General features: G+C 44.9%; 1 protein-coding gene across 3 annotated transcripts in view; it reads right to left on the bottom strand.

Moving 5' to 3' along the window:
• Positions 1–784: 784 nt before the first annotated feature.
• Positions 785–13,107, bottom strand: part of sh3yl1 (SH3 and SYLF domain containing 1) — a 318,220-nt gene continuing 305,897 nt past the window's right edge. For all 3 annotated transcript variants that reach the window (XM_070884930.1, XM_070884929.1, XM_070884928.1), the window contains one exon: positions 785–1,667. In XM_070884930.1, the coding sequence (XP_070741031.1) occupies positions 1,465–1,667 (203 nt within the window). In that variant the 3' untranslated portion in view covers positions 785–1,464. The remainder of the gene's footprint in view (positions 1,668–13,107) is intronic.

The following is a 13,107-nucleotide window of genomic DNA, read 5'->3' on the forward strand; positions in this document are numbered from 1 at the left end:
CTCTCCACAGATGCTGCTTGACCTGCTGAGTATTTCCAGCATTTTCTGTTTTTATTTCAGATTTCCAGCATCCACAGTATTTTGCTTTTGTACTATTTGTGTTGGTGTAGGCTAATAAAATAACATTTTCTGCAGTGATGTAACTGTTTTCATTTGGGTATCTGACACCATCTTTTGAATGTTAGGACTGGTTCATTGGAAGCGTGTCAATATTTGCAAGGGACTCCCCACCAAAGTCCCCTCTAATTCTTTTTTTTCGTATGCAGCCCCTTTACTGGCTGCATGGCCCATTCAAAATTTCGCGTTTGCGTGGCTTCTTCCATGTAAAAGCCGGTGAGCGGCTTGCGCAGGAGCTCCAGACCATGCGGGCACGCATAGCAAGAACGCTGTTCCACACACACGGAAATTGGAAAGCCATTACTGCGGTTGCATGCCTACTTGAAATTTACTTAAGGGTGACCAAACTCATTTAATTGAGAAATATTGGAGCCAGCATAGGAAACCGTTTTCATTGCATCAGTTTGGGTTGGATTCTAATCCAAATCCCAGAATCTGAAATTCAGGCCTCTAAAAGTGCCTCATCTTTTTCTTCAGTTTTAAAGCACAAAACAGGAAGCTTTGAAGGAGAAATGAAATACTTGAGTGTATAAATCCAGGAATAAGGATAAATTAAAGCGCTGTTTTTAATTTTGAAGCAGAGGTAACACATATCCACACTTATTTTGTTCAATTTCCTAATTATAATCAATCACTTGTGCCATGATTTTTTGACATCTTCTCATTTTATTGCATTCTAAGTTTCATCAATATGCTTAATATCCATATTTCTGCTTTAAAGACAATTTATCAATAATCCACCACCACAATTCTGTATTTTAAATGCAGTAAGAATTTTCAAACTAGACCTAAATAATTATAGATTTATAACCCTTGAAATTGATAGAGGATTATTTCTAAGCCTACATTTTTTTTTGAAGATTAATTTCATTGCTCTTGAATGATGATTGGCAACCAACCCTAGAATTATATTTTTCTTGAATAAACATTATACAATTTAGATTCAATACATACTCTCTGTACATATTCTCTATTCCAATTAGAATATAATTTGACTTTCACAAATGCCCTTCTCCTGTTAATGCCATTTGGTACTATATAGAGTTACAAAACATCCTCAAAAACTATACAAACATATTATAGAAAATAGATATCAGAGAAATAAAAAGTGTCAATGGTAAGAAATCTAATCTTGGCATTTAGGTAATATTGATGAACCTCTTGGGCTCAGCATTTTTGGTTTATAAATATATGAAAATATTATTACAACTTTTCATATTACTCTAAGGTATCCTTTGTAATGTATATATTTAAGGACCAAATTTGTTCATCGAATTTGGTAAATATTATAAATCTTATTACAAACCAAAGGTCAATATTTGACAATACTGAATGTGTGATCCACAATCAATAGTCTTGAGAAACAGATACATAGTTGGCTGGAAAAATGCCAACATTTCCTTGAAGTTTTCCTTCCCACCAGTCAAACTGAGAATTACTTTGGGATGTCACGGTGATTTTATCACCTACATTGAAGCTCAGATCACCTGGTGCTTGTCCCTCAAATGAGTGTATCGCTGTCACGATTGAAGGCTTTTCCAATTGACTTTCTGTAAGGCAGAAAATAAATGTAATTATACTTACATGAACAGAATGGGGTTGCAAAATCCACAATCCCACTCCGCCGCCATATGGTGGAGAGGACCTACAGATGCCGAGTAATGTGCCTGACCCCGTCAGAATTGCTGGGATCAGGCAATTAGCCTATTGTTGGCAGGGATCCATGCCAGTCTCACCACAGCTAAGGGTGGGGGAAGAAAGATGCAGCATTGGCTATCACTTGACTGAAGATCAAAGCAACAAAGTGAAGTTGGCCCTTTTCTAGGAAGGCTGCTTTTACCTTGGCAAAAAAAAACCTTTTCTTCAATCTCTCAGATCATAAAAGCAAGTTGAAACAGTCTTGTGGGCTTCAATTCTGATATTTCCCACCCTGAACCCCGGTGGGCCACTGACCCTCCCAATGCCTGTCCCCAACCAGGCCTCGGACCACCTACCACCAAGGGCACTACCCAGCGCCGAGCCTGCGGCCAACATCTCGCCGCAGGCAACTAGGCCCATATAGCAGTGCCTGGTCTCCAGTCGTCTTGGACCGCCTTGCCATTGGATCTAGACCTCACTCAGCTAAGCCCGTGTGGTAGCCGGTGTGCAACGGACACCCCACGTTAAAAGAACTCACGCACAGGCATCTTATAAAAACATAAGAATTAGGAACAGGAGTAGGCCATCTAGCCCCTCGAGCCTGCTCCGCCATTTAAAAAGATCATGGCTGATCTGGCCGTGGACTCAGCTCCATTTACCCGCCCGCTCCCCATAACCCTTAATTCCCTTATTGGTTAAAAAACTATACATCTGTGATTTGAATACATTCAATGAGCTAGCCTCAACTGCTTCCTTGGGCAGAGAATTCCACAGATTCACAACCCTCTGGGAGAAGAAATTCCTTCTCAACTCGGTTTTAAATTGGCTCCCCCGTATTTTGAGGCTGTGCCCCCTAGTTCTAGTCTCCCCGACCAGTGGAAACAACCTCTCTGCCTCTATCTTGTCTATCCCTTTCACTATTTTAAATGTTTCTATAAGATCACACCTCATCCTTCTGAACTTCAATGAGTAAAGACCCAGTCTACTCAATCTATCATCATAAGGTAACCCCCCTCATCTCCGGAATCAGCCGAGTGAATCGTCTCTGTACCCTCTCCAAGGCTAGTATATCCTTCCTTAAGTAAGGTGACCAAAACTGCACGCAGTACTCCAGGTGTGGCCTCACCAATACCCTGTACAGTTGCAGCAGGACCTCCCTGCTTTTGTACTCCATCCCTCTTGCAATGAAGGCCAACATTCCATTCGCCTTCCTGATTACCTGCTGTCCCTGCAAACTAACTTTTTGGGATTCATGCACAAGGACCCCCAGTTCCCTCTGCACTGCAGCATGTTGTAATTTCTCCCCATTCAAATAATATTCCCTTTTACTGTTTTTTTTCCAAGGTGGATGACCTCACATTTTACGACATTGTATTCCATCTGCCAAACCTTAGCCCATTCGCTTAACCTATCTAAATCTCTTTGCAGCCTTTCTGTGTCCTCTACACAACCCGCTTTCCCACTAATCTTTGTGTCACCTGCAAATTTTGTTGCACTACACTCTGTCCCCTCTTCCAGGTCATCTATGTATATTGTAAACAGTTGTGGTCCCAGCACCGACCCTGTGGCACACCACTAACCACCGATTCCCAACCTGAAAAAGACCCATTTATCCCAACTCTCTGCTTTCTGTTAGCCAGCCAATTCTCTATCCACTCTGTTAACATGAAGTTCGGGACCTGGAACATCAGGACTCATGGACAACCCCAACAGCGACAGGCCGTAACGCTGCATTGTCATAGTTGCCCGAGAACTTAGACACTTCGATATTGACATCGCTGCCCTATGCGAGACCCAGCGGGCAGGGGAAGGCCAGCTCAAGGCTCAAGGAACAAGGTGGAGGTTACACCTTCTTCTGGAAAGGGAAATCAGAAGAAGAACGCCGCCTCCACGAAGTCGGCTTCGCCATCAAAAATGAGCTGCTTGACCGCCTCAAACACTTCCCCTGCGGGACTAACAAACGCCTCATGATTCTTCGACTCACCCTATCCCGGAACCAGTGCGCCACAGTCATCAGTACATACGCCCCGACACCTGATGCAGTAAATACGTCATTGCTCCAACCCTCTTCTCAATCTTCCTCATTGTCATGCTCCACCTCACAGTCAACAAGTTCCCCACTGGAGTGGAATCAAATTACCGAACCAGTGGGAACCTGTTCAACCTGCGCCGTCTCCAGGCCAGATCCAAGACCACCCCAACCTCTGTCGTCGAGCTACAGTACGCGGACGACGCCTGCGTCTGCGCACATACAGAGGCTGAACTCCAGGACATAGTCGACGTATTTACTGAGGCATACTAAAGCATGGGCCTTACACTAAACATCCGTAAGACAAAGGTCCTTCACTCGTCTGTCCTCATCGCACAGCATTGCCCCCCCAGTCATCAAGATCCACGGCGCAGCCCTGGACACAGTGGACCACTTCCCATATCTCGGGAGCCTCCTATCAACAAGAGCAGATATCGACGACGGGATCCACTGCCTCTAGTGCACCAGTGCAGCCTTCGGTCGCCTGAGGAAAAGAGTGTTTGAAGATCAGGCCTCCAAACTCATGGTCTACAGGGCTGTAGTAATACCTGGCCTCCTGTATGGCTCAGAGGCATAGACCTTGTACAGTAGAAACCTGAAGTTGCTGGAGAAATATCACAAAGGATGTCTCCGCAAGATCCTACAAATCCCCTGGGAGGACAGGCTCACCAACATCAGCGTCCTCATTCAGGCTAATATCCCCAGCATTGAAGCACTGACCACACTCGATCAGCCCCGCTGGGCAGGCCACATAGTCCGCATGCCCAACACGAGACTCCCAAAGCAAGTGCTCTACTCGGAGCTCCTTCATGGCAAATGAGCCAAAGGTGGGCAGTGGAAACACTACAAGGACACCCTCAAAGCCTCCCTGATAAAGTGCAATATCCCCGCTGACAGCTGGGAGTCTCTGGCCCAAGACAGCCCTAAGTGGAGGAAGTGCATCTGCGAGGGCACTGAGCACCTTGAGTCTCAATGCCGAGAGCATGCAGAAATCAAGCGCAGATAGCGGAAAGGGCGTGCGGTGAACCAGTCCCACTTACCCCTTCCCTCAACGGCTATCTGTCCCACCTGTGGCTCTCGTATTGCACTGTTCAGCCACCAAAGAACTCACTTCAGGAGTGGAAGCAAGTCTTCCTCGATTCCGAGGGACTGCCTATGATGATGATGATGATGACTGTGAAGTACTGTATATATGCATTTTGCAGGCATGTAGTATATTGGGGGCACCAAATGTGGGACTCGTAGGAGACATTTAGATGATAAATTTAGTCTGGGTGATACTAACATAGAATTGCATCTGTATGAATTTCCTCTTTTTGAAAATAAAGGGGTTCGCATATTCATTATTAAAGTGGACAGGGAGATTTCATATGATGCACTAATACCAGACAGCCTGATTTCATGCCAAGTGAAGATTTTCTTGACTTTGAAGGTCATTGAAAGTTCCAGGAAACCAACCGGATAGTAAACGAAAAAAGGAAGATTTGGATTTGTAGCGCCTTTCATGACCACCGAATGTCTCAAAGCGCTTTGCAGCTCATGAAGTACGTTTTGGAGTGTGGTCAGTGTTGTAATATGGGAAATTCAGTAGCCAACTTGCGCACAGCAAACTCCCACAAACAGCAATGTGATAATGACCAGATGATCTGTTGATTGCGGGATAAATATTGACCAGGACACCAAGGGTAAATCAGTGTCGGAACAGTGGGAGGCATTCAAGGAGGAGATCCGGAAGGCACAGGCCAAACATATGCCCTTAAAGAAAAAGGTGGGAATAATAATTCTGGAGCCCCCTGGATGTCGAGGGACTTTCAGGGGAGGATAAGGAAAAAAAGGGACGCTTATGTTATACACCAACGGCTAAATACTATAGAATCTTTAGAGGAATATAGAAAGTTAAGAGGTAAAATTAAAAAGGATATTAGGAATGCTAAGAGACAGCACGAGAAATTCTTGGCTAGTAAAATTAAGGAAAACCCTAAAATGTTCTATAAATATATTAAGAGTAAGAGGGTAACTAAAGAAAGGGTAGGGCCTATTAGAGATTATGAGGGTAATGAGGCGGAAGATGTTGGTAAGGTTCTTAACGAATACCTTGCATCTGTTTTCACAAAGGAAAGGGGCAATGCAGATACTGCTATCAAGGATGAGTGAGATATTTTGGATGAAATAAATATATTGAGAGATGAGGTATTAAGGGGTTTAGCAGCTTTGAAAGTAGATAAGTCCCCAGGCCCAGATGAAATGCATCCCAGGCTGTTGAGTGAGATAAAGGAGGAAATAGCAGAGGCCTTGACCATCATTTTCCAGTCCTCTTTGGATTTGGGCATGGTGCCGGAGGATCGGAAGACTGCTAATGTAGTACCCATGTTTAAGAAGGGAGAAAGGGATAGGCCGAGTAATTACAGGCCTGTCAGCCTAACCTCAGTGGTGGGAAAATTATTGGAAAAAATCGTGAAAGACAGGATAAATCTACATTTGGAAAGGCAGGGATTAATTAGGGACAGTCAGCACGGATTTGTTGAGGGACGATCGTGTTTGATTAACCTGATTTAATTTTTTGAGAACCAAGAGGGTCGATGAGGAGAGTGCGTACGATGTAGTGTATACAGACTTTAGCAAAACTTTTGATAAGATCCCACATGGTAGACTGGTCAAGAAGGTTAAAGCCCATGGGATCCAGGGTAAAGTAGCAAGTTGGATCCAAAATTGGCTTGGAGGTAGGAAGCAAAGGGTAATGGTTGATGGATGTTTTTGTGATGAAAGATGTTTCCAGTGGGGTTCCGCAGGACTCAGTACTGAGTCTCTTGCTTTTTGTGGTATACATCAACGATTTAGATTTGAATATAGGAAGTATGATTAAGAAGTTTGCAGATGATACTAAAATTAGCTGCGTGGTTGATAATGAACAGGAAAGTCATGGGCTGCAGGAGAATATCAATCTACTGGTCAGGTGGGCAGAGCAGTGGCAAATGGAATTTAATTCAGAGAAGTATGAGATGATGCACTTTGGGAAGGCTAATAAGGAAAGGGTATACACATTAAGCGGTCGGCCACTGGACCTTGGAGTGCTTGTCCACAGATCCCTGAAAGTAGCAGGCAAGGTGGATAAGGTGGTTAAGAAGGCATACGGAATGCTTGCCTTTATTGGCCGAGGCACAGAATATAAGAGCAGGGAGGTTATGCTTAAATTACATAATACTTTGGATAGACCACAGCTGGAGTACTGCGTGCAGTTCTGGTCGCCGTTTTATAGGAAGGACATGATTGCACTAGAGAGGGTGCAGAGGAGATTTACCAGGATGCTGCCTGGAATGGAGAATCTTAGTTATGAAGACAGATTGGATAGGCTGGGTTTGTTCTCATTGGAACAGAGGAGGTTGAGAGGAGACCTCATTGAGGTGTACATAATATTGAGGGGCCTGGACATAGTGGATAGTAAGGGCCTATTTCCATTGGTGGAGGGGTCTATTACGAGGGAGGCATAATTTTAAGATGGTTGGTGGAAGGTTTAGAGGGGATTTGAGGAGGGGGGGGTTCTTTACGCAGAGAGTTGTGCGGATCTGAAACTCGCTGCCTGAAAGAGTGGTGGATGCAGAAACTCTCACCACTTTTAAGAGATGGTTGGATGGGCACTTAAAGTGCCGTACCTGCAGGGTTACGGACCTAGAGCTGGTAATTGGGATTACACTGGATGACCTTTTGTTGGCCGATGCAGTATTAATGGGAAAGACTGCAGAGAATCGAATACGGCCAGGGTAATCTCCTGGACTAGTTTTGATCGCCTGGATGGATCGGAGAGGAATTTTCCCAGATTCTTTCTCCCTAAATTGGCCTGGGTTTTTATCTGTTATTTGCCTCTCCCAGGAGATCACATGGCTCTGGTTGGGGTGGAGTGTAGAATGTTTCAGTATAAAGGGTGTCGCAGTTGTGTGAGGCAGACTGGTTGGGCTGGGTGCTCTTTGCCTTTCGGTCATTGTTCATAGATTTATATGTCACCTTCAGGGCTGCTGATCAAGGGCAGTGCGGCTCTTTGTCGGCCGGCGTGGACACGATGAGCCGAAATGACCCCCTTCTGCGCTGTAAATTTCTATGTTTCTATAACTCCCCTGCTCTTCTTCGAAATATTGCCATGTGATCTTTTACATCCACCTGAGAGTGCAGACGGAGCCTCGGTTTAACGTCTCATCCGAAAGATGGCACCTCCAACAGTGCAGCACTCCCTCAGCACTGCACTGGAGCATCAGCCTAGATTTTCATTTTTACGTGCTCAAGTTCCTGGACTAGAACCCACAACCTTCTGACATTGTACATTATAGACAAGTTGTAATACACAGATGCCACTTCCATGGTCAAATATTCTATGGAAAACAGTGTTCCATACAGTAATTGAAACAAGTAAAACGATCTGCGAGAGAAAGAAATCGAAGTAAAAATTTCTCAAGTCTCTGGCTTGCGACTTACACATGTTGTACTCCCTCTGGGTATAAGTTAGGTGAAATGAATAGTTTACATCATCAGTATTCATGTTTTTCGTTATTTGAAAGCCAAATGATATATCTTTCTCAATCTTCTTTTCACCAACTATACAAGTCAAAAGCCTGTGAGCTTGTTATTGAAACATATATTTATAAGTTCTGAATTTCTCAGTATTGTCTGAAACGCCAGCAAAAAAGTAACATTCTGAATGGAAATATACTACCATAAATCTCAAATCATACTTCAAAGAACTGTTACTTATACAGAAAGAAAGACTCATCTTACAAACTGGAGCTGGGAGCTGCATGCAGTATTCAATTAATAATAATACTATGGATAAAGTATTTTTCAAAACTGTTGCCTGTTCTGCTGTCTATTTTTCTGTCATCTCAAATCTCTGTCCTGGTTCCACGCTCTCGCTTTTTCACTTATTAAAATGTGCAGGAAGTTACCTTCATTTATTTTTGCAAAGATAATTAGTGCACAATAATCAATAACCAAGGATGCTGCTGAACCAGAATACTTTGATGGATGGGTTTTAAATTGGATGGAGGGTCAAACTGCATCACTCTCTGGAGAACAATTACAGAGCAGAGGATGCCCTTTTTCATTCATGACTATGTCAGGGATATTGGGGATTTAAAGAAGAAAAATTGGCAATCTAGACCATAATTATTAATACCAAACAGGTACCAGCTTGTGCTAAAATCTGAAGGACTGCAGGATCTCTTGATAAGAGGTCAACAGATAAAGCTGCTGCTACTGCTGCTGCTAAATAATGGTTATTTGGTCCAACAGATCCACGTTGGTGATTATGCTCCACACGAGCCTCCTCCCACCATTCTTCATCAAATCCCTTTAACATATCCTTCTATTCATTTCTCGTTCATGTGTTTATTTCGCTTCCCCATAAATTCACTATCCTATTTGCCTGAACTAATCCTTGTGGTAGCGAGTTCCACTAACCACTCTCTGGGTAAAGAAGTTTCTTCTAAATTCCCTATTGGATTTATTAGTGACTATCTTATATTTCTGGCCCCTATAGAATCATAGAAGTTTACTGAAAAGAAGGAGGCCATTCGGCCCATTGTGTCTATGTTGGCCGAAAAAAAGCTATCCAGCCTAATCCCACTTTCCAGCTCTTAGTCCATAGCCTTGTAGGTTACTGCAATTCAAGTGCATATCCAAGTACTTCTTAAATGCACTGAGGGTTTCTGCCTCTACCACCCTTCTAGGCAGTGAGTTCCAGACCCCCACCACCTTTCGGGTGAAACCATTTTTCCTCAACTCTCCTCTAATCCTTCTACCAATTACTTTAAATCTATAGCCCCTTGCTATTGATATATCTGCTAAGGGAAATAGGTCCTTCTTATACACCATGTCTCGGCCCCTCATAATTTTATACACATTTTATGCGTGCCGATATTTTTTTTTCTCTAAAATGTTATTTTGAAAATAGAGTAGTTAAGTTGGCTAGTATACTAAAACAATTAATTAACTAACCTCAGCTGACAGGCTTTAAATAAAAATTGCTTACAATGGAATTTTGATTCCTTATGGAAAATATGTAATTCATTTGTGCAACAAATCTTGCTGATTGAAGCCCATGGGATTAAAAAGGCAGTGGCAATGTGGATATGAAAGTGGCTGAGAGACAGCAGCGAGCTGCGGTGAACAATTGTTTTTCAGTCTAGAGGGACTGAATTAGTATTAGGGTCAGTATTAGGACCAGTGCTCTTTTTAATATATATTAATGACCTGGACTTGAGTATACAGGGCATAATTTCAAAGTTTACAGAGGAGCCAAAGTTTGGAAATGCAGTAAACAGTGAGGAGGTTTGTATCAGACTCCAGCAGGACATAGACAGACAGATGAAATAGGCAGGCACATGGCAGATGAAATTTAATACAGATGTGTGAAGTGGTACATTTTGGAAGGAAAATTGACGAGAGGCAATATAAAATAAATGGTACAATTCTTAAAAGGTGTTGGACTAACAGAGAGACATGGGGGTTCACATACACAAATCTTTGAAGATGGCAGGACAAGTTGATAAAGCTGTTAAAAAGGCATACAGGACCCTTGGCTTTGTATCTAAGGAATAGAGTACAAAAGCAAGGAAATTATGATAAACCTTTAAAAAATCACTGGGTAGACCTCAGCTAGAGTATTGTGTCTGATTCCGGGCACCACACTTTAGAAAGGAAGTCAGGGACTTGGAAAGGGTGCAGAGGCGATTTACCAGAATGAAAAAAAGATATGCATTTATATAGTGCCTTTTGCGACCACCAGACGTCCCAAAGCGCTTTACAGCCAATGAAGTACTTTTGAAGTGCAGTCACTGTTGTAATGTAGGAAACGCGGCAGACAAGTTGCACTCAGCAAGCTCCAATAAACAGCAATGTGATAATGACCAGATAATCTGTTTTTGTTATGTTGATTGTGGGATATATATTGGTCAGGACACTAGGGATAACTTCCCTGCTCTTCCAAAATAGTGCCATGGGATCTTTTGCGTCCACCTGAGGAAGCAGACAGGGCCTCGGTTTAATGTCTCAGCCGAAAGATGGCACCTCCGACAATGCAGCACTCCCTCAACACTGCATTGGAATGTCAGCCTAGATTATTGTGCTCAAGTCGCTGGAGTGGTGCTTGAACCTACAACCTTCTGACTCAGAGGCAAGAGTGCAAGAGTGCTACCCACTGAGGCAAGAGTGCTACCCACTGAGCCACGGCTGACACATCCAATGTTACCAGGGATGGGTACCAGGGATGAGAGGATATCTGAGAATCTAGAAGCTGGGGGGCCGAAATTGCCCCTTTCAATAAGAGCTGGGGCTGCCTGAAAGCAGCGGCCATGGGTTGGTGCAGACTGACCGCCCAGTCGCTGCGGATTGTCCGATGCTTGCGGCATTGCCCTCTGTAATTTTCACCGCTCCCCCACACTTCCTCCCCGCTCCTGTGTATGCGGCGCTAACTACGTACTCCAAGTGTGCACTGCCTCGAAAGCCAAATTGCCTTGAAAGCGGCTTCCGGCCGCTTGTCGGGGCAAACTAGAGGTTTTTGGGTCAGACTACACTGTGGGGTGAAGACCACCAGCCGCATTTAAAGGTGCGGTGAGGCTCCCACCATTGTTGTCGGCCCAATTTTTTTTTGTTGAAGTTTTCAAGCATTGAAAGTTTCATTAGTGAGAACGAATTTGGACATTAGTGGGCCAGCCTCTTCATAGTCAGCAACGGAAGTCACTGATTGAGGAGGTTGTGTTTGAATAGGTCTAAAATTGGCTCAGTGCTGGCAGTGGAATGCCTCCTGCACATCTGCGTGCTTCCTTGGCACACACAGGAGAAGGTGGCGCCGGCTACAACGGATGGGGAGTCAGCGGCCAAGGGACCCAGCTGACATAGGTGAGCAAGATGTAAGCGGCCATGGAGATCACGTCAGAGTACAAAACAGAGAGGTGCACCAGGAAGGACCTCAAAAAGGGCTTGCCGCCAGGAGGAAGGTCAGGGACACAGAACCCTAGCACCACAGAGTGAGGCAGATGGAGAGGAGGCAGGATCAACAGGAGGCACATGCTTGCCAGCAATAGGCTACAGAGGGAGCATCAGCAGGAGGGAGAAGGCAATCCGGCAGCTGAGAGAGGAAGATGCCTACATAGACGTGGTGGCAGAAGGCCCTATTGTCAAAGGGTCTACAGACAACAGTTCTCCGACATGGACCTCACTGATGACCAATGTCTCCGGAGACTGCGATTCCGTAAATAGGTCGTCATGGAGCTGTATAATCTCCTGCAGCCTCAAACAAGATTGAGGACAGCTCTGTCAGTGGCATCAAAGATCACCATTGCCCTGAATTTCTATGCGACTGGATCTTTTCAAACTGCAACAGCAGACATATCTGACATATCACAATTTGCCGCGCATTGCTCCATCTGTCAGGTCATCGAAGTTCTATATAACAGGAGGACGGACTACATATGCTTTCCAAAGAGCAAGGAGAAGCAGTTGGACTGGTAGACCAGATTCGTGAGGATAGTGGGCTTGCCCAGGGTTCAGGGTGCTATAGACTGCATCCACGTCGCATTGAGGACGCCACTGAACAATCCCGAGGTGTTCTGTAACTGCAAGGGATTCTACTCCCTCAATGTCCAGCTGGTGTGCGACCACAACCGCAAAATCATGGCAGTTGATGCTCGGTATCCTGGCAGCAGCCACGATAGTTTCATCCTGTGCCAGACCGGTGTGCCAGGTGAGTTTGCTGCCCCAAATCAAGATTGCGGCTGGCTCCTTGGAGACAAGGGGTACCCAGTCAGCACTTGGCTGCTGACTCTCCTTCGACATCCCAGGACTGCTGCGCAGCAATCGTACAACGACTCTCATTCAGCCACCAGGTGTATCATTGAGCAGACCATCGGAATCCTTAAATAGAGGTTCCATTGCCTGGATCGCTCAGGAAGAGTGCTGCAGTACTCACCTGAGCGGCTCTCCCTATTCATCGTCATCTGCTGCATGCTTCACAACCTGGCAATCATGAGGGCACAACCATTGGAGGACGAGCTAGCAGTAGCACCTGAGGACGTGGACCAGGAGGAGGCGGCACAGGAGCATGACGCGCAGCAGGAGGACGAGGAGGCACAGGAGGAGGAGCAGCATGTGGGTCGGCGACCACGCAGGAGGCGGCGTCGCCATCCGGACCCTGCAAGGGAAGTCCTTAACTGTCTCATTGGGCCCAAGTTTCGGGACGCGCCTAAAATGGCGCAGCCCGGATCTGAACGCCCGTTTTTCGCGCCAGAAAGTGCGCCTAAAAAAACCTTCCAGTTTCTCTGGCTCCCTGCAGGTCTTCT

Source organism: Pristiophorus japonicus, chromosome 7 (genome assembly GCF_044704955.1).
Source record: "Pristiophorus japonicus isolate sPriJap1 chromosome 7, sPriJap1.hap1, whole genome shotgun sequence".
In the NCBI taxonomy this organism is placed as follows: Eukaryota; Metazoa; Chordata; class Chondrichthyes; family Pristiophoridae; genus Pristiophorus; species Pristiophorus japonicus.